This window comes from Oncorhynchus kisutch, linkage group LG4 (genome assembly GCF_002021735.2).
Source record: "Oncorhynchus kisutch isolate 150728-3 linkage group LG4, Okis_V2, whole genome shotgun sequence".
NCBI classification, from domain to species: Eukaryota; Metazoa; Chordata; class Actinopteri; order Salmoniformes; family Salmonidae; genus Oncorhynchus; species Oncorhynchus kisutch.
In genome coordinates, this window is record NC_034177.2 from 15662746 (window position 1) to 15688569 (window position 25824).

The 25824-nt window shown below is 45.6% G+C and overlaps 1 protein-coding gene across 7 annotated transcripts; it reads left to right on the forward strand.

Annotated features, from left to right (window-relative positions):
• Positions 1 to 27: 27 nt before the first annotated feature.
• LOC109889104 (membralin) lies at positions 28 to 25507 on the forward strand. Of its 7 annotated transcripts, none has more exons than XM_020480298.2 (11): positions 29 to 1070; positions 11963 to 12262; positions 12365 to 12467; positions 17667 to 17777; positions 19619 to 19741; positions 19859 to 19959; positions 20169 to 20226; positions 20328 to 20411; positions 20834 to 20966; positions 21701 to 21800; positions 22353 to 25499. In XM_020480298.2, the coding sequence occupies exons 1-11, from the start codon at positions 858 to 860 to the stop codon at positions 23160 to 23162; spliced, it is 2136 nt and encodes a 711-aa protein (XP_020335887.1). In that variant the 5' UTR covers positions 29 to 857; the 3' UTR covers positions 23163 to 25499. The 7 variants fall into 7 exon arrangements, with proteins under 7 accessions (XP_031678372.1, XP_020335888.1, XP_020335887.1 ...); XM_031822513.1 differs by having other exon boundaries at positions 11963 to 12256; XM_031822511.1 differs by having other exon boundaries at positions 29 to 421; positions 779 to 1070; positions 19619 to 19959.
• Positions 25508 to 25824: the final 317 nt, after the last annotated feature.

A 25824-nucleotide genomic window follows, 5' to 3' on the forward strand; every position in this document is an offset into this window, starting at 1 on the left:
CTCGCGGGGGAATTGACTCTTCTTGTCAGACTTTCTTTCTTACATTTTGTCTTGCCTTATTGTTGTTGCTTCCCAGGAATCGTTGAGAGTATTGCAACAACTAACTAGCAAGGGATGCTTTTTTTTCAAGAATCAAGCACAAACTGGAATCATAGTTATCATTTCCATCTGAGATATATGATCGACAGTCTCGACTAAAAAGTAACAAGGCGGTTCTCATCGTAGCTAGTAGCGTATTGTAGCCTGAGTAGGGTATTAATAACTTTATTTTATTGGGACATTTCTGGTGATTGGCAATGAGACAACTCCATAATAGCGAATTGAACATAATATACTAAGAATATACCTCGATAACATCACCATAATCGTCAATGTTTCATCGGAAGGTTGCGTGGTAGCTAGCATGATAGCTATGTTGCAGGTAACTAGATTGCTAGCCTGGGTGTGAATTATGACTGACTGACGCTTAGTTATAAGGCCTACAGCTTAATAGAACATTGCTTATTGTAAAGACGATTTTGACAATCCTTCAAGTGCCATTGCTAATTATATTAATACAAACCGTTTACGTGCTAGCTAAATTGTATTGAAACTAATTTGCTAACTTTAGTGGAACGAGTTTGTAGCCGGATAGTTACATCTATTTCTACGACATGGTCGTAGTGCAGCACAGCCCATTAAGACATGAAATTGGTCACCTCTAGAAATGGACTGTTCTGTGTAAACTGACAGCTGCTTTATTGCATTGTGTTAAATGCAGTTTTGCACCATTCTACAGTTGGGGAGTTTTTGGTGCCACGTTTGACCAGGATTGAGATAACTAACTAGCCACTATCAATTGTCCTGCCAGAGATAAAATGTCAGAAAACCAGGGCAACGCGAATAACAACGTCCCGCAAAATAACAATGGCGGGGCGAACAGGATACGAAACCCTAATATCAACCAAAACCCACTCATCAATGTTCGAGACAGACTTTTCCATGCCCTATTCTTCAAGATGGCAGTTACCTATGCCAGATTGTTTCCACCGTCTTTCAGAAGAATCTTCGAGTTCTTTATCCTACTAAAGGTAAGACTTCCCCTCACATGATTTTACCTTCATGTAGGCTACAATTTGTCAAGGATATGATATCAAGCACACTCACCAAGGACGCTCGGCTAATTTGCTCCAAATAAATTAGTATTTTATATTTATTTTGTAACTTTCAATTATCAAAGGAAAGGGGCAATTCCACAGAATGATGCTGACTCCGATTTTTCACTAAAATGTATGTCAAATTAAACGAGCCATACAACTATGCACAAGGACTACTTTTGACCATTTCCACTGAACATTTTACAAAAACATTTACTTGAACAGTGCAGATGCAAAGTTTGGTAACATAATTATGGTTTGTGATGTTGTGTCCATTCTGTGCAAATGAAAAGTTTGTTAAAAGTCCAGCCTTTGTTTTGATGTGTGGATTAGTTTGGATCTTAGATATTAATCTGGTAGAACAGAAGTTTTAAAAAATCCACTTGAATGCATCAGATCTGTGGTAACAACTATTCCGCCCAAATAAACAAATCTATGTACATACAGTTGAAGTCGAGCCTACCAGATGAGCTAAATCACTTCTATGCTCGCTTCAAGGCAAGCAAACTATAGTTTGGCAAGTCGGTTAGGACATCTACTTTGTGCATGACAAAAGTAATTTTTCCAACAATTGTTTACAGACAGATTTAACTTATTCACTGTATCACAATTCTAGTGGGTCAGAAGTGTACACACACTAAGTTGACTGCCTTTAAACAGCTAGGAAAATTCCAGAAAATTATGTCATCGCTTTAGAAGCTTCTGATAGGCTAATTGACATCATTTGAGTCAATTGGAAGTGTACCTGTGAATGTATTTCAAGGCCTATGCTTCAAACTCTGTGCCTCTTTGCTTGACATCATGGAACAATCAAAAGAAACAACCAAAAAATTGTAGACCTCCACAAGTCTGGTTCATCCTTGGGAGCAATTTCCAAACGCCTGAAGGTGCCACGTTCATCTGTACAAACAATAGTACGCAAGTATAAACATGGGACCACGCAGCCGTCTTACCGCTCAAGAAGGAGACGCGTTATGTCTCCTAGATGAATGTACTTTGGTGCAAAAAGTGCAAATCAATCCCAGAACAGCAGCAAAGGACCTTATGAAAATGCCAGAGGAAATGGGTACAAAAGTATCTATATCCACAGTAAAATAAGTCCTATATTGACATAACTTGAAAGGCCACTCAGCAAGGAAGAAGCCTCTGCTCCAAAGCCAGTGGGGGTGCTTTGCTGCAGGAGGGACTGATGTATTTCACAAAATAGATGGCGTCATGAGGCTGGAAAATTATGTGGATATATTTAAGCAAAATCTCAAGACATCCGTCAGGAAGTTAAAACTTGGTTGCAAATGGGTCTTTGAAATGGACAACGACCCCAAGCGTTGTGGCAAAATGGCTTAAGGACAACAAAGTCAAGGTATTGGAGTGGCCATCAATGCTTTGACCTATATTCTATAGAGAATTTGTGGGCAGAACTGAAAAAGCATGTGCGAGCAAGGAGCCCTACAAACCTGACTCGGTTACACCAGCTCTGTCAGGAGGAATGGGCCACAATTCACCCAAGTTATTGTGGGAAGCTTGTGGAAGGCTACCCAAACGTTTGACCCAAGTAAAACAATTTAAAGGCAATGCTACCAAATACTAATTGAGTGTATGTAAACTTCTGACCCACTGGGAATGTGATGAAAGAAAGAAAAGCTGAAATAAATCATTCCTGCTACTATTATTCTGAATTTTCACATTCTTAAATTAAAGTGGCAATCCTAACTGACCTAAGACATGGAATTTTTACTAGGATTAAATGTCAGGAATTGTGAAACTGAATTTAAATGTACACTGCTCAAAAAAATAAAGGGAACACTTAAACAACACAATGTAACTCCAAGTCAATCACACTTCTGTGAAATCAAACTGTCCACTTAGGAAGCAACACTGATTGTCAATAAATTTCACATGCTGTTGTGCAAATGGAATAGACAACAGGTGGAAATTATAGGCAATTAGCAAGACACCCCCAATAAAGGAGTGGATCTGCAGGTGGTGACCACAGACCACTTCTCAGTTCCTATGCTTCCTGGCTGATGTTTTGGTCACTTTTGAATGCTGGCTGTGCTTTCACTCTAGTGGTAGCATGAGACGGAATCTTCAACCCACACAAGTGGCTCAGGTAGTGCAGCTCATCCAGGATGGGACATCAATGCGAGCTGTGGAAAGAAGGTTTGCTGTGTCTGTCAGCGTAGTGTCCAGAGCATGGAGGCGCTACCAGGAGACAGGCCAGTACATCAGGAGACGTGGAGGAGGCCGTAGAAGGGCAACAACCCAGCAGCAGGACCGCTACCTCCGCCTTTGTGCAAGGAGGAGTAGGAGGAGCACTGCCAGAGCCCTGCAAAATGACCTCCAGTAGGCCACGTGCATGTCTGCTCAAACAGTCAGAAACAGACTCCATGAGGGTGGTATGAGGGCCCGACGTCCACAGGTGGGGGTTGTGCTTACAGCCAGTTTGGCATTGGCCAGAGAACACCAAGATTGGCAAATTCGCCACTGGCGCCCTGTGCTCTTCACAGATGAAAGCAGGTTCACACTGAGCACATGTGACAGGCGTGACAGAGTCTGGAGACGCCGTGGAGAATGTTCTGCTGCCTGCAACATCCTCCAGCATGACCATTTTGGCGGTGGGTCAGTCATGGTGTGGGGTGGCATTTCTTTGGGGGGCCGCACAGCCCTCCATGTGCTCGCCAGAGGTAGCCTGACTGCCATTGGGTACCGAGATGAGATCCTCAGACCCCTTGTGAGACCATATGCTGGTGTGGTTGGCCCTGGGTTCCTCCTAATGCAAGACAATGCTAGACCTCATGTGGCTGGAGTGTGTTAGCAGTTCCTGCAAGAGGAAGGCATTGATGCTATGGACTGGCCCACCCGTTCCCCAGACCTGAATCCAATTGAGCACATCTGGGACATCATGTCTCGCTCCATCCACCAACGACACGTTGCACCACAGAGTGTCCAGGAGTTGGCAGATGCTTTAGTCCAGGTCTGGGAGGAGATCCCTCAGGAGACCATCCGCCACCTCATCAGGAGCATGCCCAGGCATTGTAGGGAGGTCATACAGGCACGTGGAGGCCACACATACTACTGAGCCTCATTTAGACTTGTTTTAAGGACATTACATCACAGTTGGATCAGCCTGTAGTGTGGTTTTCCACTTTAATTTTGAGTGTGACTCCAAATCCAGACCTCCATGGGTTGATAAATATGATTTCCATTGATCATTTTTGTGTGATTTGAACTATGTAAAGAAAAAAGTATTTAATAAGAATATTTCATTAATTCAGATCAAGGATGTGTTATTTTAGTGTTCCCTTTTTTGAGCAGTATATTTGGTTAAGGTGGATGTAAACTTCTGACTTCAATTGTATTTAGCTATCACTCGGTATAGGCCCACTTTAGGCTAACTCAAGAACCCAAAACTCATACCTTTTGGGAAACACTGCAATAGGCCCTGCATACCACAACACAAATAGGGACGTGGCTAGTTGCTGCCTGTAATTGTGCTTTCAAGACAACTGGGAACTCTGGAGAGAAAAAAAACTTGATCAAATCATGTCTGTGATCTTTTGGTCATTAAGTCTGAGCTTTAGAAAGATGCCGGAGTTTCCTACTTGGAATTCCAGTTGGAGCTAGTTTCATAATTCTATCAGAGATTGAGAATGTTGAAAAGGGCTTTATGCAATCAAGGTGTATGCATATGTGCGTGTGTGCATGTAAACACACTGAACGAGCAGCAGTTGACAGGTGCACCAGGCCTACATGTTAGCTAGGGTGGCAGGTAGCCTAGTGGTTAGAGCCAGTGACTGGAAGGTCGCTAGTTTGAATACCCAAGCTGACAAGGTGAAAAATCTGTTGACGTGCCCTTGAGGAAGCAACACTAATTTGCTCCAGGGTCGCTGTACTACTATGGTTGACCATGTAAAACACATTTCACTGCACATTTCCGGTGCATAAAAAACACTGACAGTCGGAATCTGACTGCCTGAGTGTGTTATCAGACAGTCCGGCGATAAGAGGCCCTGCTGTGCGCTACTGATTGGATGTGAAACAAAATGGCATGTTCTCCCTCTGTCAGACGCTTTAGCTTTGGACCGACAAGGATACGAGCATCTTTTAGATGTTCTGAGTGTGTTGGCTTCCTATCATTATAAATAGACAAGTTCTCTAGCACCACACACTTTTTTCTCAGCTGACTGCTCTCTGTAGGAATTTATCCTTCTGTGTCTTTATAGTGTGCACATTCACTAAGCAGCCTCTGTGACGTCATTTAGGCTATTTCTCCCCCATTGAAATATAGGATCCGGGGTTGGTGAGAAGCATTGAGGAGCATTGGATTTAGAATTGGAATTTTGGAGATTTGTACCTTGTCAGCTCGGGGGTTTGAACTTGCAACCTTCCGGTTACTAGTCCAACGCTCTAACCACTAGGCTACCCTGCTGCCCCCCAGATGCTGGCACTAAGACCGCACTCAGTCAGCTGTATAAGCAAACAGGAAACCACTCACCCAGAGGCGGCGCTCCTAGTGGCCGGAGACTTTAATGCAGGGAAACTTAAATCAGATCTACCAAATTTCCATCAACATGTTAAATGTGCAACCAGATGGAAAAAAATTCTAGATCACCTGTACTGATTTGCTATCATCCGATGCCATTGAGGAGCACACCACATCAGTCACTGGCTTTATCGATAAGTGCATCGAGGACGTCGTCCCCACAGTTACTGTACGTACATACCCCAACCAGAAGCCATGGATTATAGGCAACATTCGCACTGAGCTAAAGGGTAGAGCTGCCGCTTTCAAGGTGCGGGACTCTAACCCGGAAGCTTACAAGAAATCCTGCTATGCCCTGCGACAAACCATCAAACAGGCAAAGCGTCAATACAGGGCTAAGATTGAATCATACTACACCGGCTCCGACGCTCGTCGGATGTGGCAGGGCTTGCAAACTATTACAGACTACAAAGGGAAGCCCAGCCGCAAGCTGCCCAGTGACATGAGCCTTTCAGACGAGCTAAATAAATTCTACGCTTGCTTCGAGGCAAGCAACACTGAGGCATGCATGAGAGCATCAGCTGTTCCGGACGTCTGTGTGAGCACGCTCTCCGTAGCCGACGTGAGTAAGACCTTTAAACAGGTCAACATGCTCCAGGCATGTGCTGACCAACTGGCAGGTGTCTTCACTGACATTTTCAACTTGTCCATGTTTGAGTCTGTAATACCAACATGTTTCAAGCAGACAACCATGGTCCCTGTGCCCAAGAACACGAAGGCAACCTGCCTAAATGACTACAGACCTGTAGCACTCAGGTCCGTAACCATGAAGTGCTCTGAAAGGTTAGTAATGGCTCACATCAACACCATTATCCCAGAAACTCTAGACCCACTCCAATTTGAATACCGTCCAAACAGATCCACAGATGATGCAATCTCTATTGCACTCCACACTGCCCTTTCCCACCTGGACAAAAGGAACACTTATGTGAATGCTATTCATTGACTACAGCTCGGCGTTCAACACCATAGTACCCTCAAAGCTCAGCACTAAGCTAAGGATCCTGTGACTAAACACCTCCCTCTGCAACTGGATCCTAGACTTCCTGACGGGCCGCCCCCAGGTGGTGAGGGTAGGTAACAACACATCTGCCACGCTGATCCTCAACACTGGAGCTCCCCAGGGGTGCGTGCTCAGTCACCCCCTGTACTCCCTGTTCACCCACGACTGCATGGCCAGGCAGGACTCCAACACCATCATTAAGTTTGCAGACGACACAGCAGCGGTAGGCCTGATCACCGACAACGACGAGACAGCCTATAGGGAGGTCGTCAGAGACCTGGTCTGGTGGTGCCAGAATAACAACCTATCCCTCAACGTAACCAATACTAAGGAGATGATTGTGGACTACAAGAAAAGGAGCACCCCCCATTCTCATTGACAGCTGTAGTGGAGCAGGTTGAGAGCTTCAAGTTCCTTGTTGTCCACATCAACAACAAACTAGAATGTTCCAAACACCCCGAAACAGTTGTGAAGAGAGCATGACAAAGCCTATTTCCCTTCAGGAAACTAAAAAGATTTGTCATGGGTCCTGAGATCCTCAAAAGGTTCTATAGCTGCAACATCGAGAGCATCACTGACTGGTTGCATTACTGCCTGGTACGGCAATTGCTCGGCCTCTAGCCGCAAGGCACTACAGAGGGTAGTGCGTACGGCCCAGTACATCACTGGGGCTAAGCTGCCTGCCATCCAGGACCTCTATACCAGGTGGTGTCAGAGGAAGGCCCTACAAATTGTCAAAGACCCCAGCCACCCCAGTCATAGACTGTTCTCTCTACTACCGCATGGCAAGCGGTACCCGGGTGCCAAGTCTAGGACAAAAAGGCTTCTCAACAGTTTTTACCCCCAAGCCATAAGACTGGTTACCCGGACTATTTGCATTGTGTGCCCCCCCAACCCCTCTTTTACGCTGCTGCTACTCTCTGTTTATCATATATGCATACCTGAACTATACATTCATGTACATAATACCTCAATTGGGCCGACCAATCAGTGCTCCCGCACATTGGCTAACCGGGCTATCTGCATTGTCCCACCACCCACCAACCCCTCTTCTTACGCTACTGCTACTTTCTGTTCATCATATATGCATAGTCACTTTAACCATACCTACATGTACATACTACCTCAATAAGCCTGACTAACCGGTGTCTATATATAACCTTGCTACTGTTATTTTCAAATGTCTTTTTACTGTTTTATTTCTTTACTTACCTACACACACACCTTTAGTTTGCACTATTGGTTAGCCCCTGTAAGTAAGCATTTCACTGTAACCTGTTGTATTCGGCGCACGTGACAAACTTTGATTTGATAACCAGGTAGGCCTATTTTACGAAGTTTCCACCGGATCAGAGCATGACCTCTTTTCCCCTTTCATGACAGTGGTCATCGAAAGGGAGAGAGCTGGAACAATTTTTCAAATGGGCTACGTTGAGGAACTATTGTCATTCTCAATGGATGGATGTAAAAACAGACTTTGTTTACTTGCTTTTTGATGTGAAAACATTTACTTGAGAATGGAGGTCGACCGATTTATTTTTTATTTTATTTCACCTTTATTTAACCAGGTAGGCTAGTTGAGAACAAGTTCTCATTTGCAACTGCGACCTGGCCAAGATAAAGCATAGCAGTGTGAACAGACAACACAGAGTTACACATGGAGTAAACAATTAACAAGTCAATAACAGTAGAAAAAAAAGAGTATATACATTGTGTGCAAAAGGCATGAGGAGGTAGGCGAATAATTACAATTTTGCAGATTAACACTGGAGTGATAAATGATCAGATGGTCATGTACAGGTAGAGATATTGGTGTGCAAAAGAGCAGAAAAGTAAATAAATAAAAACAGTATGGGGATGAGGTAGGTAAAATTGGGTGGGCTATTTACCGATAGACTATGTACAGCTGCAGCGATCGGTTAGCTGCTCAGATAGCAGATGTTTGAAGTTGGTGAGGGAGATAAAAGTCTCCAACTTCAGCGATTTTTGCAAATCGTTCCAGTCACAGGCAGCAGAGAACTGGAAGGAAAGGCGGCCAAATTAGGTGTTGGCTTTAGGGATGATCAGTGAGATACACCTGCTGGAGCGCGTGCTACGGGTGGGTGTTGCCATCGTGACCAGTGAACTGAGATAAGGCGGAGCTTTACCTAGCATGGACTTGTAGATGACCTGGAGCCAGTGGGTCTGGCGACGAATATGTAGCGAGGGCCAGCCGACTAGAGCATACAGGTCGCAGTGGTGGGTGGTATAAGGTGCTTTAGTAACAAAACGGATGGCACTGTGATAAACTGCATCCAGTTTGCTGAGTAGAGTGTTGGAAGCTATTTTGTAGATGACATCGTCGAGGATCGGTAGGATAGTCAGTTTTACTAGGTTAAGTTTGGCGGCGTGAGTGAAGGAGGCGTTGTTGCGGAATAGAAAGCCGACTCTAGATTTGATTTTAGATTGGAGATGTTTGATATGAGTCTGGAAGGAGAGTTTACAGTCTAGCCAGACACCTAGGTACTTATAGATGTCCACATATTCTAGGTCGGAACCATCCAGGGTGGTGATGCTAGTCGTGCGTGCGGGTGCAGGCAGCGAACGGTTGAAAAGCATGCATTTGGTTTTACTAGCGTTTAAGAGCAGTTGGAGGCCACGGAACGAGTGTTGTATGGCATTGAAGCTCGTTTGGAGGTTAGATAGCACAGTGTCCAAGGACGGGCGGAAGTATACAGAATGGTGTCGTCTGCGTAGAGGTGGATCAGGGAATCGCCCGCAGCAAGAGCAACATTGATATATACAGAGAAAAGAGTCGGCCCGAGAATTGAACCCTGTGGCACCCCCATAGAGACTGCCAGAGGACCGGACAGCATGCCCTCCGATTTGACACACTGAACTCTGTCTGCAAAGTAGTTGGTGAACCAGGCAAGGCAGTCATCAGAAAAACCGAGGCTACTGAGTCTGCTGATAAGAATATGGTGATTGACAGAGTCGAAAGCCTTACGATTTTTCGATACCGATTTATTGGAGGACCAAAAAAGCACATCAATAAAATCAATTTAGCCTCAAAAGAATAATGAAACATGTTCAATTTGGTTTAAATAATGCAAAAACAAAGTGTTGGAGAAGAAAGTAAAAGTGCAATATGTGCCATGTAAAAAAGCTAACGTTTAAGTTCCTTGCTCAGAACATGAGAACATATGAAAGTTGGTGGTTTCTTTTAACATGATACTTCAATATCCCAAGGTAAGAGGTTTTAGGTTGTAGTTATTATAGTATTTATAGGACTATTTCTCTCTATACCATTTGTATTTCATATACCTTTTACTATTGGATGTTCTTATAGGCACTTTAGTATTGCCAGTGTAACAGTATAGCTTCCGTCCCCCTCCTCGCCCCTACATGGGCTCGAACCAGGAGCACATCGACAACAGCCACACTCAAAGCATCATTACCCATCGCTCCACAAAAGCCACGGCCCTTGCAGCGCAAGGGGAATAACTACTCCAAATCTAAAAGCGAGTGACGTTTGAAACGGTATTAGTGCACACCCAGCTAACTAGCTAGCCATTTCACATTTGTTACACCAGCCATTAGGCTGATAGGCTTGAAGTCATAAACGGCACTGTTTTTGCTAAATTCTGGCAAATTAGTTCGCAATGAGCCAGGCAGCCCGAACTGTTGCTAATACCCTGACTCTGCGTGCAATGAACGCAAGAGAAATGACACAATTTCACCTGGTTAATATTGCCTGCTAAACTGGATTAGTAGTTATAACTAGTGATTATGATAAGTTTAATGCTAGCTAGCAATTTACCTTGGCTTCTACTGCATTCGCGTAACAGGAAGGCTACTCGTGGTGTGCAGTGGTTAGAGCGTTGGACTAGTTAACTGTACGGTTGCAAGATTGGATCCCCTGAGCTGACAAGGTTCAAATCTGTAGTTCTGCCCCTGAACAAGGCAGTTAACCCACCGTTCCTAGGCCGTCATTGAATATAAGAATGTGTTCTTAACTGACTTGCCTAGTTAAATAACGTTTTTTTTAAATCCGTAAATCGGCGCCCAAAAATACAGATTTCCGATTGTTATGAAAACTTGAAATCGGCCCTAAATAATCGGCCATTCCGATTAATCGGTCGACCTCTACTTGAGAAGCTCCACAGCGCATTAGTGGTGGTGAGTTAAGACAATCAGAAATTGAATCCGATCCCCACATGGGCACATTTTATAGGTCTACATTTGCGCGCAGGCCATGTAGACTAGTACTACTTCTTTGTGTAATCAGGTGCGTGTCCTTACTCAAGATTGACAGGAGCGCTCCAAGCGAAAGACGATGAATAAATTCACAACTCAAATGTAATGAAATGAACCAAAAACATTTGTGTAGCTTACGTTGTGTGCTCTGAAAACAATGTGTCCACCCCTACAATGACAAGTAAGACTGGAATAATAATTGATTAAATGCATTTAACACAAATTAACGTAACCCAACATATTGTAGATTGGGAATTAAGGGTCAATGGACTTCCGGTGATACTGGTGTGCCATCCCTGCGTCCTCCGCAATGGTTTAGTCCACCCAGACAGGCTTGAATCAGACGGGTGTCTTGTGTGCAATAAGTTTCTTCTTTCTTTGTTGTATTTTACCCACTTTTTCTCCCGAATTTCAATCATGTCTCATCGCTGCAACTCCCCAGTTTGCTCGGGAGGCAAAGGTTGAGTAATGCATCCTTCAAAACATGACCCACCAAACCTCGCTTCTTAACACCGGCCTGCTTAACCCGGAAGCCAGACGTACCAATGTGTCGGAGGAAATGCCATTCACCTGACAACTGAGGTCAGCCTGCAGGCTCCCGGCCTGCCACACGGAGTCACTAGAGCGCAATGAGCCAAGTTAAACTCCCCCCGACCAAACCTCCCCCTAACCCGGACGGTGCTGGGCCAATTGTACACCACCCTATGGGACTCCCGATCATGGCCGGTTGTGATACAGCCCGGGATCGAACCCGGGTCTGTGGTGATGCCTCTAGCACTAAAATGCCCCGCTATATATATATATATATCTATATTATAAAAATTTTATATCTATATTATATCCTTTTTCCTTCAATGTGTTTGTCATCAACATTAACAATGCTGCAGGAGGGGGAACGTACAAAAACATGTATCCTAGTAAATGTGTCCCCTTTGGCACCATTAAACATATGGAAGTCAATTTGGGGATTGGCCTTTACATCTCAATACTGCTCTAGACTCCATCTGCCATAAGTTAATGCCTTCCACCCTCTATTTCCACCAGGCACTCTTTATTCTCTTCATCTTGGCCTATATCCACATCGCTTTCTCACGCTCGCCTATCAACTGCCTGGAGCACGTTCGGGAGAAGTGGCCGCGTGACGGCATCCTGCGAGTGGAGATCCAGCGCAACTCGTCACGTGCGCCCATCTTCCTGCAGTTCTACGACTCAGACGGTCTCCAGGGCCTGGTCAAGGAGCCTGAGGGGGAGGGAGGAGGGCTGGGCCTGGCCGCGCTCCACCACGAGGAGGAGGAGGACGAGGAGGAGATGACCCTGGAGATGTTTGACAACAGTTCTGTAAGGGTGAGACACTGCTACTGGTGTGGAGGGAGGGGCTGAAAGAGACCCAATAATCCTGCATCATTTATACATTAACTCAATAAGTCTTTCTCTTTTCTTTGTCAGTTTGAGCTTGACATCGAGCCACGGCTGAAGCCCTCACTGAGTGGTGGGGGACGGGGCCTCAACGACAGCCAGGACCTCTCCTTCAGCCAGGCACCCACTAAAGGTATGCAGCCGCTGAGGGAGACAGTCTCCCAGATTGAGATGCTAACTCGAGCAGGTAAACTCAACCCCCCCAGTGAGTGAGAAATCCTCAATCCATTCCTTTCTTCCTCTTCCTGCTAGTTAGCTCCCTTATCTTCCCTTCCAGCCATCTTTTTGTCGTTAGTCACCCCCATGATTCTATTCCATAAATGTGTTCCCTTGTCTTCTGCCACTCAACGACTTTCTGTAGCTGTTGTTGTCAATGATCATTGTTTGAATCTGTGTGGCCATGTCGCGATGCCATCTCACCTCCCCAGTGGGCCCTGGCTGTGCCCAGACAAAGACTGTGTGTGGGCTTGGAGCTTGACCCTCTGTCAATCGGGCCAGCAGTAGCAGTTGAGAGCCAGACTTTAGTTCAGGCCCAGTTTGTGTTGTGTGCCTTTGACCCCGTCTGTCCTTGCATTGGTTTTTAACCATTCTAAATTGCCTTTGCATAAGTGTTTTTCTGTGCTATGCATGGTCTGTGTAAACCTGAGTCCTCCTTTCCGTAATTTGCTTTTAGATGGTCACAGTGGCACCGGAGGGGATGGCTGCCGTTTTACTGGCTCCTAACCGCATTTTTTTGTAACTCATTTTGTACATAATGTTGCTGCCACTTTCTCTTATGACCAAAAAGAGCTTCTGGACATCAATACAGAGATTACTCGCCTCGAACTGGACAAATATTTTTTCTTTAATGAGTCTGATGCAAAGGATATACTGCTTCCCGGAAACCAGGCCCTCATCCCCGTCATTCGCGTGAGGAAAATATGAAAATACAGGGGGCGCCTTATGAGAATTCGTCAGCGAGTGAGTAAACCACCACTACCCTCGGTATTATTGGCCAACGTGCAATCACTGGAAAACAAACTGGACGATCTACGATTTAAGAATGTCCTACCAACTGGACATGAAACTGTAATATCTTGTGTTCACTGAGACATGGCTGAACGACTACACAGATTGTATAGAGCTGGCTGGCTTCCCTGTTTTTCGGTAGGACAGAGCAGCTACGTCTGGTAAGACGAGGGGTGGGTGTGTCTTTTTGTCAATAACTACTGGTGTGCTATGTCTATTTAAAGAAGTCTTGAGGAATTGCTTGCCTGAGGTAGAATACCTCATGATAAGCTATAGACCACACTATCTACCAAGAGTTCACATCTATATTATTCGTAGCTGTCTATTTACCACCACAAACCAATGCTGGCACTAAGACCGCACTCAATGAGCTGTGTAAGGCCATAAACAAACAAGAAAATGCTCATTCAGAAGCTGCGCTTTTAGTGGCCAGGGACTTTAATGCAGACAAACTTAAATCCGCTTTACCTCCATTTGGCAAATCTGACCATAATTCTATCCTCCTGCTTCCAAGCAAAGATTAAAGCAGGAAGCACCAGTGACTAGCTCAATATGGAAGTGGTCAGATGACGTGGATGCCTCGCTACAGGACTGTTTTGCCAGCACAGACTGGAATATGTTCCGGGATTCATCTAATGGCATTGAGGAGTATACCACCACAGTCAACGGCTTCATCAATCAGTGCATCAATGACGTCGTCCCTACAGTGACCATATGTACATTTCCCAACTAGAAGCCATGGATTACAGGCAACATCCGCACTGAGCTAAAGGCTCGAGCTTCTACTTTCAAGGAGCGGGATACTAATCCGGACTATTATAAGAAATCTTGCTATGCCCTCCAAGCGAACCATCAAACAGGCAAGGCGTTACCATGAAATTGGGGAGAAAAATAGGTAAAGAAATAAACAAAGCATCAATAGTTCAACAAGTTCTCATTTACAATTGCGACATGGCCAAGATAAAGCAAAGCAGTTCGACACATACAACGACAGAGTTACACATGGAGTAAAACAAACATACAGTCAATAATACAGTAAGTCTATATATGATGTGAGCAAATGAGGTGTGATAAGGGAAAAAAAAGGCCATGGTGGCAAAGTAAATAAAATATAGCAAGTAAAACACTGGAATGGTAGATTTGCAGTGGAAGAATGTGCAAAGTAGAAATAAAAATAATGGGGTGCAAAAATAAATAAATAAAATAAATACAGTAGGGAAAGAGGTAGTTGTTTGGGCTAAATTATAGGTGGGCTATGTACAGGTGCAGTAATCTGTGAGCTGCTCTGACAGTTGGTGCTTAAAGCTAGTGAGGGCGATAAGTGTTTCCAGTTTGAGATTTTTGTAGTTCATTCCAGTCATTGGCAGCAGAGAACTGGAAAGAGAATTGGTTTTGGGGTTGACCAGAGAGAGAGACCTGCTGGAGCGTGTGCTACAGGTGGGTGATGCTATGGTGACCAGCGAGCTGAGATAAGGGGGGACTTTACCTAGCAGGGTCTTGTAGATGACATGACATGGAGCCAGTGGGTTTGGCGACGAGTATGAAGCGAGGGCCAGCCAACGAGAGTGTACAGGTCGCAATGTGGGTATTATATGGGGCTTTGGTGACGAAACGGATTGCACTGTGATAGACTGCATCCAATTTGTTTAGTAGGGTATGGATGTGGCAGGGCTTGGAAACTTTTACAGACTACAAAGGGGAAACTCGGCCGCGAGCTGCCCTTTTATACTTGCTTTGAGTCAAGAAACACTGAAGAACGCTTGAGAGCACCAGCTGTTCCCGGATGACTGTGTGATCACACTCTCCGTAGCCGATGTGAGCAAGACCTTTTAAACAGGTCAACATTTACAAGGCCGCAGGGCCAGACGGATTACCAGGATGTGTACTCCAAGCATGCACAGACTAACTAGCAAGTGTCTTCACTGACATTTTCAACCTCTCCCTGGCCCGAGTCTGTAATACATACATGTTTCAAACAGACCACCATAGTCCCTGTGCCTAAGATAGTGAAGGTAACCTGCCTAAATTATTACGTCTAGGGATGAAACAGTTACCGATTTCACGATAAACCACGGTGAAATTCCCGATGGTTAGTATTACTGTTTCAAATTGTAATTTGAAAAACTCACGGTAAATACTGTCTAGCCTCAACCAAAGTTAGCAACTGTCTGACACAGGTGTAGCATGCAACGTGGGTTATGTTTTGTGTGAAAACATGGAGGAAGGCAGTGACAGCGCTCGGGAGAATTTTCAGCCTTCTAAGAGGACGAAATTTGAAGTGGGGTCGTATTTTGGGTTTTACAAGAGTGCTGAGGGAAACTTAATAGAAGATAGTCGCCTTGTCTACAGAATATGCAACAAAAAATCACTACGAAAGGGGGAAACACTTCAGTCATCTTCGTGACCACCACCCACTACTTTATAGTGAATGCAAGGTATAAATTAATATTTAGCTCAATGCATGATGTGGGGACTTCGAAATTGGGGGGAAATGTCATGCTATGTCCATCTAACTGGCTAATAGCTTGTATACTGAAGCTTTCAGTGTTACATACTCTTGTAAAACCTCTGCACGTTGTTCTGCTGCTGTATGCGTCGGTTGTCTCCAGACTATTCTTCCATTGCTAGGCTGGAAAACAGAACGAGTCAAAATTCACCAAAGGTTGAAAAACAGCAAAATAACTTTGGCTAAGCTGGAACACTAGCGCGAGCCCATGGCAAATGAATGGAATCGAACAGAGCCTGTTTTGACTGGGATGATGTTTAGAATAAAATTTTGCCTGAATGGCAACAACAAATGTTTCCTTTTTTATTTTACCGCTACAATCTGTTCATCGGACAGAATTGGGGAAAAAACTACTCGTATAGAAAGTAACATCTGCACCTCGATGATGTTAACTGTGCTCATGTCTGCGTAATGAGAAAGTAGGGGAAAAATGAACTTCTATTTCTGGTCTAGTGATCGATGACAAACGAGCTCGCTGCCCAGGCTTACATAATTACAAAGAGGAGATTCTCCTGTTTTTAAAAAGGTGCCCGACTTGAATATACACATTGTGTGATATTTGGCGAAATAGACCGGCATGTCTCTCCATAGGAAAGTAATGGAGGGAGCTCAAGCATTCCAAGGGCAACATTTATTTTGGGGCTAGCATTTGATGACAACCAAGCTCGCTGCCCAGACTTAGATAATTAGAAAGATGAGATTCTCATTATTTAAAATGGTGTCTGACTTGAAAGCAATCTCGATTGAACTCCACACTGCCCTTTCCCACCTGGACAAAAGGAACACCTATGTGAGAATGCTATTCATTGACTACAGCTCAGCATTCAACACCATAGTGCCCTCAAAGCTCATCACTATGGGGCGGCAGGTAGCCTAGTGGTTAGAGCATTGGACCAGTAACCGAAATGTTGCTAGATCGAATCCCCAATCTGACAAGGTAAAAACCTGTCATTCTGCCCCTGAACAAGGCAGTTAACCCACTGTTCCTTGGCTGTCATTGTAAATAAGAATGTGTTCTTAACTGACTTGCCTAGTTAAATAAAGGTAAAATTAAAAAAAGCTCATCACTAAGCTAATGACCCTGGGACTAAACACCTCCCTTTGCAACTGGATCATGAACTTCCTGATGGGCTGCCCCCAGGTGGTAAGGGTAGGTAACAACACATCTGCCACGCTGATCCTCAACACTGGGGTACATCAGGGGTACGTGCTTAGTCCCCTCCTGTACTCCTTGTTCACCCACGACTCCAACATCGTCATTACGTTTGCTGACGACACAAAGGTGGTAGGCCTGATCACAGACAACGATGAGACAGCCTATATGGAGGAGGTCAGAGACGCCAGGACAACAACCTCTCTCAATGTGGGCAAGATAAAGGAGCTGACCGTGGACTACAGGAAAAGGAAGGCCGAACTGGTCCCCATTAACATCGACGGGGTTGAAGTGGAGCGGGTCAAGAGCTTTAAGTTCCTTGGCGTCCACATCACTAACAAACTATCATAGTCCAAACACACCAAGACAGTCGTGAAGAGGGCAAGACAAACCCTTTTCCCTCTCAGGAGACTGAAAAGATTTTTTATGGGTCCCCAGATCCTCAAAAGTTTTATACAGCTGCAGCTTAGAGCATCCTGACCGGTTGCATCCTCGCCTGGTGTGGCAACTGCTCAGCATCTGACCGTAAGGCGCTACAAAGGGTAGTGCGTACTGCCCAGCACATCACTGGGTCCAATGCAATCGTGTGTGCAGTGGGGTTGGGGAGCTACGGGATGTGATAAGCTGCGATGCTTACCTGTGAGTGTGTGTCTCTGTACCTTCAGTGTGGCCTCAGGAGGATTACATAGTGGAGTACTCTCTGGAGTACGGCTTCCTCCGCTTGTCCCAGACCACCCGGCAACGCCTCAACATCCCTGTCATGGTCGTCACGCTGGGTAAGCTGTTATAAAGCCTACTTAACACTGACATAGCACATGATGGCAGGTGCCATGAACAGTCATAGCTGGTGAGGTGTGTTATGCCTACTTAACACCACCCTAACCATGACATAGCAGGTGTCATTAACAGTCATTCAGTACCTGGGTAAGCTGTGTTATTAACTTAAGCCTACTTAAAGGTTGACTCATCGAAATGACATAAATGCACAACAAAGTAAACGGCATACTGGGCCAATTTCCGCAACACCTAAGAACGTTGAAGCGCTTCGCTGTTTTGCTCCCGTGGTTACCACGCTGTAACGGTGTGATACCGACCTGTGCACGTGCGCAGTGACAGAGCGAAGTCTTTAATTTCTCTCATCTCAATATCTGCGGTGCTGCTCGTGGACATGTAATTTTCTAGTCTACATGTAACACCACAGTCATAGGGACTACAGTGGATACAGTCATAGGGACTACAGTGGGTACAGTCATAGGGACTACAGTGGGTACAGTCATAGGGACTACAGTGGGTACAGTCATAGGGACTACAGTGGGTACAGTCATAGGGACTACAGTGGGTACAGTCATAGGGACTACAGTGGGTACAGTCATAGGGACTACAGTGGGTACGGTCATAGGGACTACAGTGGGTACGGTCATGGGGACTACAGTGGGTACGGTCATGGGGACTCCAGTGGGTACGGTCATGGGGACTCCAGTGGGTACGGTCATGGGGACAACAGTGGGTACGGTCATGGGGACTACAGTGGGTACGGTCATGGGGACTACAGTGGGTACGGTCATGGGGACTACAGTGGGTACGGTCATGGGGACTACAGTGGGTACGGTCATGGGGACTACAGTGGGTACGGTCATGGGGACTACAGTGGGTACGGTCATGGGGACTACAGTGGGTACGGTCATGGGGACTACAGTGGGTACGGTCATGGGGACTACAGTGGGTACGGTCATGGGGACTACAGTGGGTACGGTCATGGGGACTACAGTGGGTACGGTCATGGGGACTACAGTGGGTACGGTCATGGGGACTACAGTGGGTACGGTCATGGGGACTACAGTGGGTACGGTCATGGGGACTACAGTGGGTACGGTCATGGGGACTACAGTGGGTACGGTCATGGGGACTACAGTGGGTACGGTCATGGGGACTACAGTGGGTACGGTCATGGGGACTACAGTGGGTACGGTCATGGGGACTACAGTGGGTACGGTCAGGGGGGACTACAGTGGGTACGGTCAGGGGGGACTACAGTGGGTACGGTCAGGGGGGACTACAGTGGGTACGGTCAGGGGGGACTACAGTGGGTACGGTCAGGGGGGACTACAGTGGGTACGGTCAGGGGGGACTACAGTGGGTACGGTCAGGGGGACTACAGTGGGTACAGTCAGGGGACTGAAGTTAATAAAGGGATAGGAAGTATGGCCACTGACTTGCTTGAGCAGCATTTGGTTTGATCAGTAGTTACCTGCTGGTGTGCCTAGTACAAAAACCTCCCTTAGCCACCCAAGGCAAAGGTGGACTGTAGCTAGCTACAGACTTTTATTTTGAAATATAAATTCATTTGGGTCGTAGGTCATATTGGCCAACACAATGCTGGACTTAATGGAAGTTGAAGCTGAAGGCTCTCAGACCACCCTTTTGAGCGTCCGCGGCTAACTTTCACATGAGCGTTTGTCTTTTAGCAGATGCTCTTATTCAGAGCTTAAAGGGTGTAGGTGTTGTAGAAACACCAAGATAAGTAGTCATCATAACACTCTCTAACAAGTCTGTTACGGGTACCACAAACAAGTGTTAGAGGGTAGGAGGGGCTCTGTGTGTGTGTGTGTGTGTGCAGACCCCATGAAGGATCAGTGCTTTGGGGACAGCTTCAGTCGCCTCCTCCTGGATGAGTTCCTGGGCTACGATGACATCCTGATGTCTAGTGTCAAGGCCCTGGCAGAGAACGAGGAGGACAAAGGTACATGGTGCTTAGGGATGGGTGTGTGTGTGTCAGGGATTCTCCCATATGTTTCTTTTCTTGGTGGTGTGCAAAGGCCTGTGTGTGTGTTTCTACCGGTGCTCTGTGTGAGAGCAGGCTTCCTCAGGAATGTGGTGTCTGGGGAACACTACCGATTTGTCAGCATGTGGATGGCTCGCACCTCCTACCTGGCTGCCTTTGTCATCATGGTAATATTCGTAAGTAGCAATCTCCATACACCTTTTTGTCAAACTTGCATCAAATCCAAAGTGTTAAATGTAGCCAATGACAAACCATCATTCAGGTTCTTTACTCTGAAGTTTCACAAACAATACAACATTTTTGGTATGATAAATGAGCTGGTGCTTAACTAACTCCCTGGGTTATTCATGAAATATAAGTTGTCTGTTTCCTTCCCTGTCTACAGACCCTGTCCGTGTCTATGCTGCTGCGCTACTCCCACCACCAGATCTTTGTCTTCATTGGTGAGTCACACTCACACCCCTCTCAACTCTAGTAGTCCTGGAAGAATACATCTCTACATGCCAGATGCTTAATCTCTGACCTTTAACCTCTGTTTCTCTAGTGGACCTTCTGCAGATGTTGGAGATGAACATGACCATCGCTTTCCCAGCAGCACCTCTGCTTACCGTGATCCTGGCTCTCGTGGGTAAGAGTGTCATACCATTGAGGCGCCATCTCTACAGTTACAGATGTGGTCAAATATATTGGCACCTTTGCGTGATTCATCGTTTCTTCTAAAATGAGATGAAATTGAAAGTACTTTGTTTACTTTTGTGTTTGTATGATTTTAAAATGGCCCGGACTAAATTATTTAAAATTCTAATAAATGTTGTTTGAATGCAATAATTCTCATTTACTGTGTAATTTCTCACCTGTTGTAGGTGCCTACATGGTAAAGTAATTCAACAAGTTTTGAGAAGAGAAAATGGAACATTCTGTCTATTGCGCTCCATTGTAAAGTGCTACGGGTGCCAACATATTCGACTACATATGTAACGACAACAAGCTGGGTCTTGAGACTGTTTCTAGATTGAACAGGTGGTACAAATCTCTCTCTCTCTCTCCCAGGCATGGAGGCCATCATGTCTGAGTTCTTCAACGACACCACCACCGCCTTCTACATCATCCTCATCGTGTGGCTCGCCGACCAGTACGACGCCATCTGCTGCCACACAAACACCAGCAAACGTCATTGGCTGAGGTGAGTTCCACACACCAACACCAGCAAATGCCAATAGCTGATATAAACCATTCATACCCTACTATCTTGCATCAAATGGGGATGGGCAGAGAGAAAGGGCCCTTGGAACATGAAGAGAAAGGGCCCTTGGAACATGAAGAGAAAGGGCCCTTGGAACATGAAGAGAAAGGGCCCTTGGAACATGAAGAGAAAGGGCCCTTGGAACATGAAGAGAAAGGGCCCTTGGAACATGAAGAGAAAGGGCCCTTGGAACATGAAGAGAAAGGGACCTTGGAACATGAAGAGAAAGGGCCCTTGGAACATGAAGAGAAAGGGCCCTTGGAACATGAAGAGAAAGGGCCCTTGGAACATGAAGAGAAAGGGACCTTGGAACATGAAGAGAAAGGGACCTTGGAACATGAAGAGAAAGGGACCTTGGAACATGAAGAGAAAGGGACCTTGGAACATGAAGAGAAAGGGCCCTTGGAACATGAAGAGAAAGGGACCTTGGAACATGAAGAGAAAGGGACCTTGGAACATGAAGAGAAAGGGCCCTTGGAACATGAAGAGAAAGGGCCCTTGGAACATGAAGACTATTTGCTTTGTTTCTATGTAGTCGAACTAATTTGCTTATTCTTTCCACTGCAGGCAACCGATTCCTTTGTCTCTCCAGTTCCAGACAGTCTTTCCATTCCTCTGTTTGTCAGTCCAGTTATTTTTGGCTACTCTCTAAGGAGGCTGTCTATCTCCTGCAGGTTCTTCTATCTGTATCACTTTGCGTTCTACGCCTACCACTACCGCTTCAACGGCCAGTACAGCAGCCTGGCTCTGGTCACCTCCTGGCTCTTCATACAGGTGAGAAGGGTTGGAGGAAAGAAATTGACTAGAGAAAATAAACTCACTCAAACTGTAGTGTGATTTCAAAGTGTGTGTGTGTGTTTAGTTTGTAGCCCACACACTCCATCCTCCAGCATTTTGAATATGAGCACCAAGTCAAAACACTGAGCTGGAAGGTGCTTCATCTTTAGGCAAGTGGACATGTTATTGTGGCCTTCTACTTGCTTATTATTTATTAGATGTTATGGTAAACAAACAAAACATAGAATAACATTTTTATTTTAGCGAATCGCTAAAGAAGGTCATATCGGGTTGGTGTGTCTTCAAAACGATTTTAAATGAATGTCCTGATTTTTAAAAAAAATATATATATATCCCTATAGAAGTGATTGATTCTAATGGTTTAGCCCAAATGCTAGTGGCTGGACCAAAGAGATTAGCATCCTAGGCTAGAGTTTAGCCAATGCCAGCCACCTCTAGTTCTAGGTTATAGCCTCCCCCGACCCTGTTTCTAACGCCATGACTTAAACAGACGTACTTTAAGCGCCTACATCTCTTCTCCATCCCTAGCACTCAATGATCTACTTCTTCCACCACTACGAGCTTCCGGCCATCCTCCAACAGATCCGCATCCAGGAGATGCTGCTGCAGAACCAGCTGGCGGGCCAGGGGGGCAACCAGACGGCCCTGCAGGACAACCTCAACAACAACACCACCACCGCTGCAGCAGCCCCAGCTCGGGGAGGGGAAGCCAACGGCCAGGTCCGACCGCCAGATGAGCCCCTGGCTTTTTCGGTGGCCCAGGCCCAAGGTTCAGCGACCCTGGCTTCCCAGTCAAACGGCCTGGCTGGGAGTGCCACGTTAGAAGGGGCCGTAGGAGAGTTGACAACAGAGCTGGACTGGATGGCGGAGACGACAGCCATCATCACGGAGGCCTTGTCCTCCTCAGCCCCCCAACCTGGGGGGTCTTTGATGGAGAGCACGGCAGGGGGATTGCTGGGGGAGGCCAGAGGGGTGGGGAGGGTTGGTGTTCCTGGGTCAGGCCTCAGCGTGGTGGCGGAGATTCGAATGGGGGGGAGTGATGGTGGAGGAGAGAGCACAAGTGGCACCGGTCCCAGCTTGATGGCAGTGGAAATCAAAACCATAGTGGCCTGTAGAGGCAGTGCAGCAGGATCAGGCCTGCCTCCTCCCTCTCCTCCAGTGGGAGGACTCCAGGAAGCAGAGACTTGCCTCTCTAGTGTCAGGCTGTCCCTTCCTCAACCACCTTCTCCACACACAGACTGCAGTAGGGCAGTGGTTGGGAAGCCAGAATGCCCCAGGCAGAGCCCCACAGATTGGGACTCCAAGAAAGAGGAAGCCCCCAGCCCCACTCCATCCTGAGCCCCCACACACACACACATGCTCCCATACGCAGAGGAAACATATCTTCTCCCCCTTAATTCTTCTTCCAACACCGCAAGATGCCGACGTGGCTTTATTCCTGTAATGTCATTCTTACGACAACCAGGAGAAGAGGGGGATGGAAAGCTGAGGAAAAGAAAAGCCCCGCCCCGCAACTTCTCTTCAAAGGTGTGGAATTGTTCGGAAATGGCTACCCGGACATGTTTTTTAAATTTATTTTTATATATTTGTAAAATAATCAATCCTATTGCATTGGTGATATACAATTCCTTAAAGATGATGATTCTGTTGGTTAGGGGGTGTCTCGACTGGATTTGGAAACGGCGGTGTATGTTTCCTTTTGAGAGCACAGTGGACTATACAGGGCTGCAACACATGACCTCTTGTCCTATCCATCCATTCATTCCATCTGGTCCTCAAACCCAGAAAAAAGACAACCCCGTGTTTCGAGTTGCTAATTTATCTTTCAGAACTGTTAAACAGGCTAATAAAGTTGCTGTGGGTTGTCATGATACTTGGTCAAACCCCACTTCTCACAAGCTCTCAACTTTTTCTCCAACTGGCTCCGCAAGCTAGCTCTATCTGGAGCATCGTGGGAAATTGAGTTGATATCCACTGTTTTTGAGTGTTGAGTAGACCTCCTTGCTCGGATGTTTTGCCAATCCACTGCTCTTACAATGCTTGGCAGTTGCTCCCGTACTGCTTGGGCCGCAGAAGAGCTGTCATGACTGCAGTTTCTTTTGTCTTAACCTCTTTTTTTTTTTGAGTGAACCTGCATCATTACTTCCCTCTGGGAAATTTTCTGTGTACCGTCAGGACACTAGGCCCATTTTCTCACCCATAACTCATGATCAGGTTTTGTCTTTCAAATTGCAATTGCTTCAACCGTGCAGATACATGATCAACTGGAAGGCTTGACCAGGTACCTGTTTCATGGTCTGTAATGTTAAGTCACTATACTAACCCCCCTGGGTGCATGTTTTGTTCAAATAATCAAAGCTTGATAAGGAGTTGGTTATTTGAATCCGCTCTGTGGGCAAAAAACAGAACATGCCCCCGGGGGCGCCAGGAAGCAGTTTGAAACCTTGCCTTACATCCTGTATTCCAAAAGAGGAGCATGTGACCTGGTAACACACAGGTCTTTGCTTCAGACTAGCACAAGACGATAGCAGGCTATGTTAAATGGCTTCAGGGTAAAGCTATTGTAACCACGCCAACCAATCTCCATTACATGTGTCATTGATCTACCATTCAGCTGCCAAAATGGCAAGTTGTGATGAAATTGCATGCCTTGGACGCTCCAATTTAATTTGGTAAAGAGCGTATTTTTTAAATGTTTCTTATTTTAAAACCTGATGATGAAGCTGCTGAAGACTACCTTGGAAACTTTACCAGACTTGTGTGGCCACTGTTTGTTCGTTAGCTCACAAGAGACTAAACTGGACTTGCAAGCCTAGTAAGATGCTACTGTGAGACAAACTACCGGTCATCAGATGGACCTGACATGCTTCCCCTTTCTGGAACCTGCTGAACGCCGTTCTCAGATGGACAGGGTCTAACAAAAGTCCAGAGAATAAAAAAATGATAACTCCATACTATAACTCCAAGTAGAAACTGGCAGGGCAGAATAAACAGGGAATAATGACAGATGTGTTCCAATGTCTACATCCTCATCTGTTGAAACAGAACAACTTCCTTCCCAGTGAGCTTTATTTTGATGCCTTATGATTCCAAATGAGATATTATTGGAAGTGCATGTTGAGACTTCCTTAGCAGTTGAATTTAAGCAGGTTTTGGCATATAGTGGCCTCTGATATGAGGAAAATGGTTTATATTTCAACGGAATCACGATAACCAAGGGACATTTAGCAAAATGGGTTAGACTTTTTCATTAGTTCTATTAAGATGGGAGTAGAATCATTTCTGTTCAGTGTGTTGGGTGGAGGTGTAGTCATGGCTATGCAGTGGGCAGGACCAAGGATGTGGTTCTGGTTTGAAAGGTCCAAATTGTGCAATATGACAGGAAGTCAGTTTAAAGAGAAAAGTCTTCATTGTAGAAGAGGATACTTTTACAGATGCGACAAATATGCTTCTATCAATGACGTTTTATGATCAGGTTCTTTATCTGTGCCTATATGCCGTTCTGTAAGAAAAAACTGGATGATTGTAGCAATGCAACAGTTGCTGTCCATTTGTAGCTCATTTTAGGCAATGTAAATGAATCCTTCAATCTGTGATGGACTAGATTCCTCCTCTCATTCAAATGTATTTAACTGTTCGGTAAACTAAGTGCAGAAGAAGCATTCTTTGCACAAACAATTGTCGTTGGTGTGGTTGTTTGTGTGTCCTAGTATTGTTATGTAAATCCTATCCTTCAGTAGGTAGGGTTACGTGCACCACTAGTTATTGTAGGTTGAAATAGGCCAGCATTTCCCAAACTCGAACCTGGGGTACATGTTTTGGTTTTGGCCCTAGCACTGCAAAGCTGATTCAAATAAAAAGTTGAGTCGATTATTTGAATCAGCTAGGTAGGCCTATGTAATGCTGAGCCAATAACCACAACGTGCACCATTTGGGGTCCCCAGGGAAACGCCCACAGGCTATTCCAAATAAAGTCCATATTTTCACGCCTGATTAACAA

What these genes read in the sequence shown, in the direction of transcription:
- LOC109889104 (XM_020480296.2), top strand. Translation starts at nt 858, where the DNA reads ATGTCAGAAAACCAGGGCAACGCGAATAACAACGTCCCGCAAAATAAC. An exon ending in CAGCCAGGCACCCACTAAAG is followed by an intron (nt 12,468 to 17,666) that starts GTATGCAGCCGC and finishes CTGTACCTTCAG; the next exon opens with TGTGGCCTCAGGAGGATTAC. An exon ending in CCAGATCTTTGTCTTCATTG is followed by an intron (nt 20,227 to 20,327) that starts GTGAGTCACACT and finishes CTGTTTCTCTAG; the next exon opens with TGGACCTTCTGCAGATGTTG.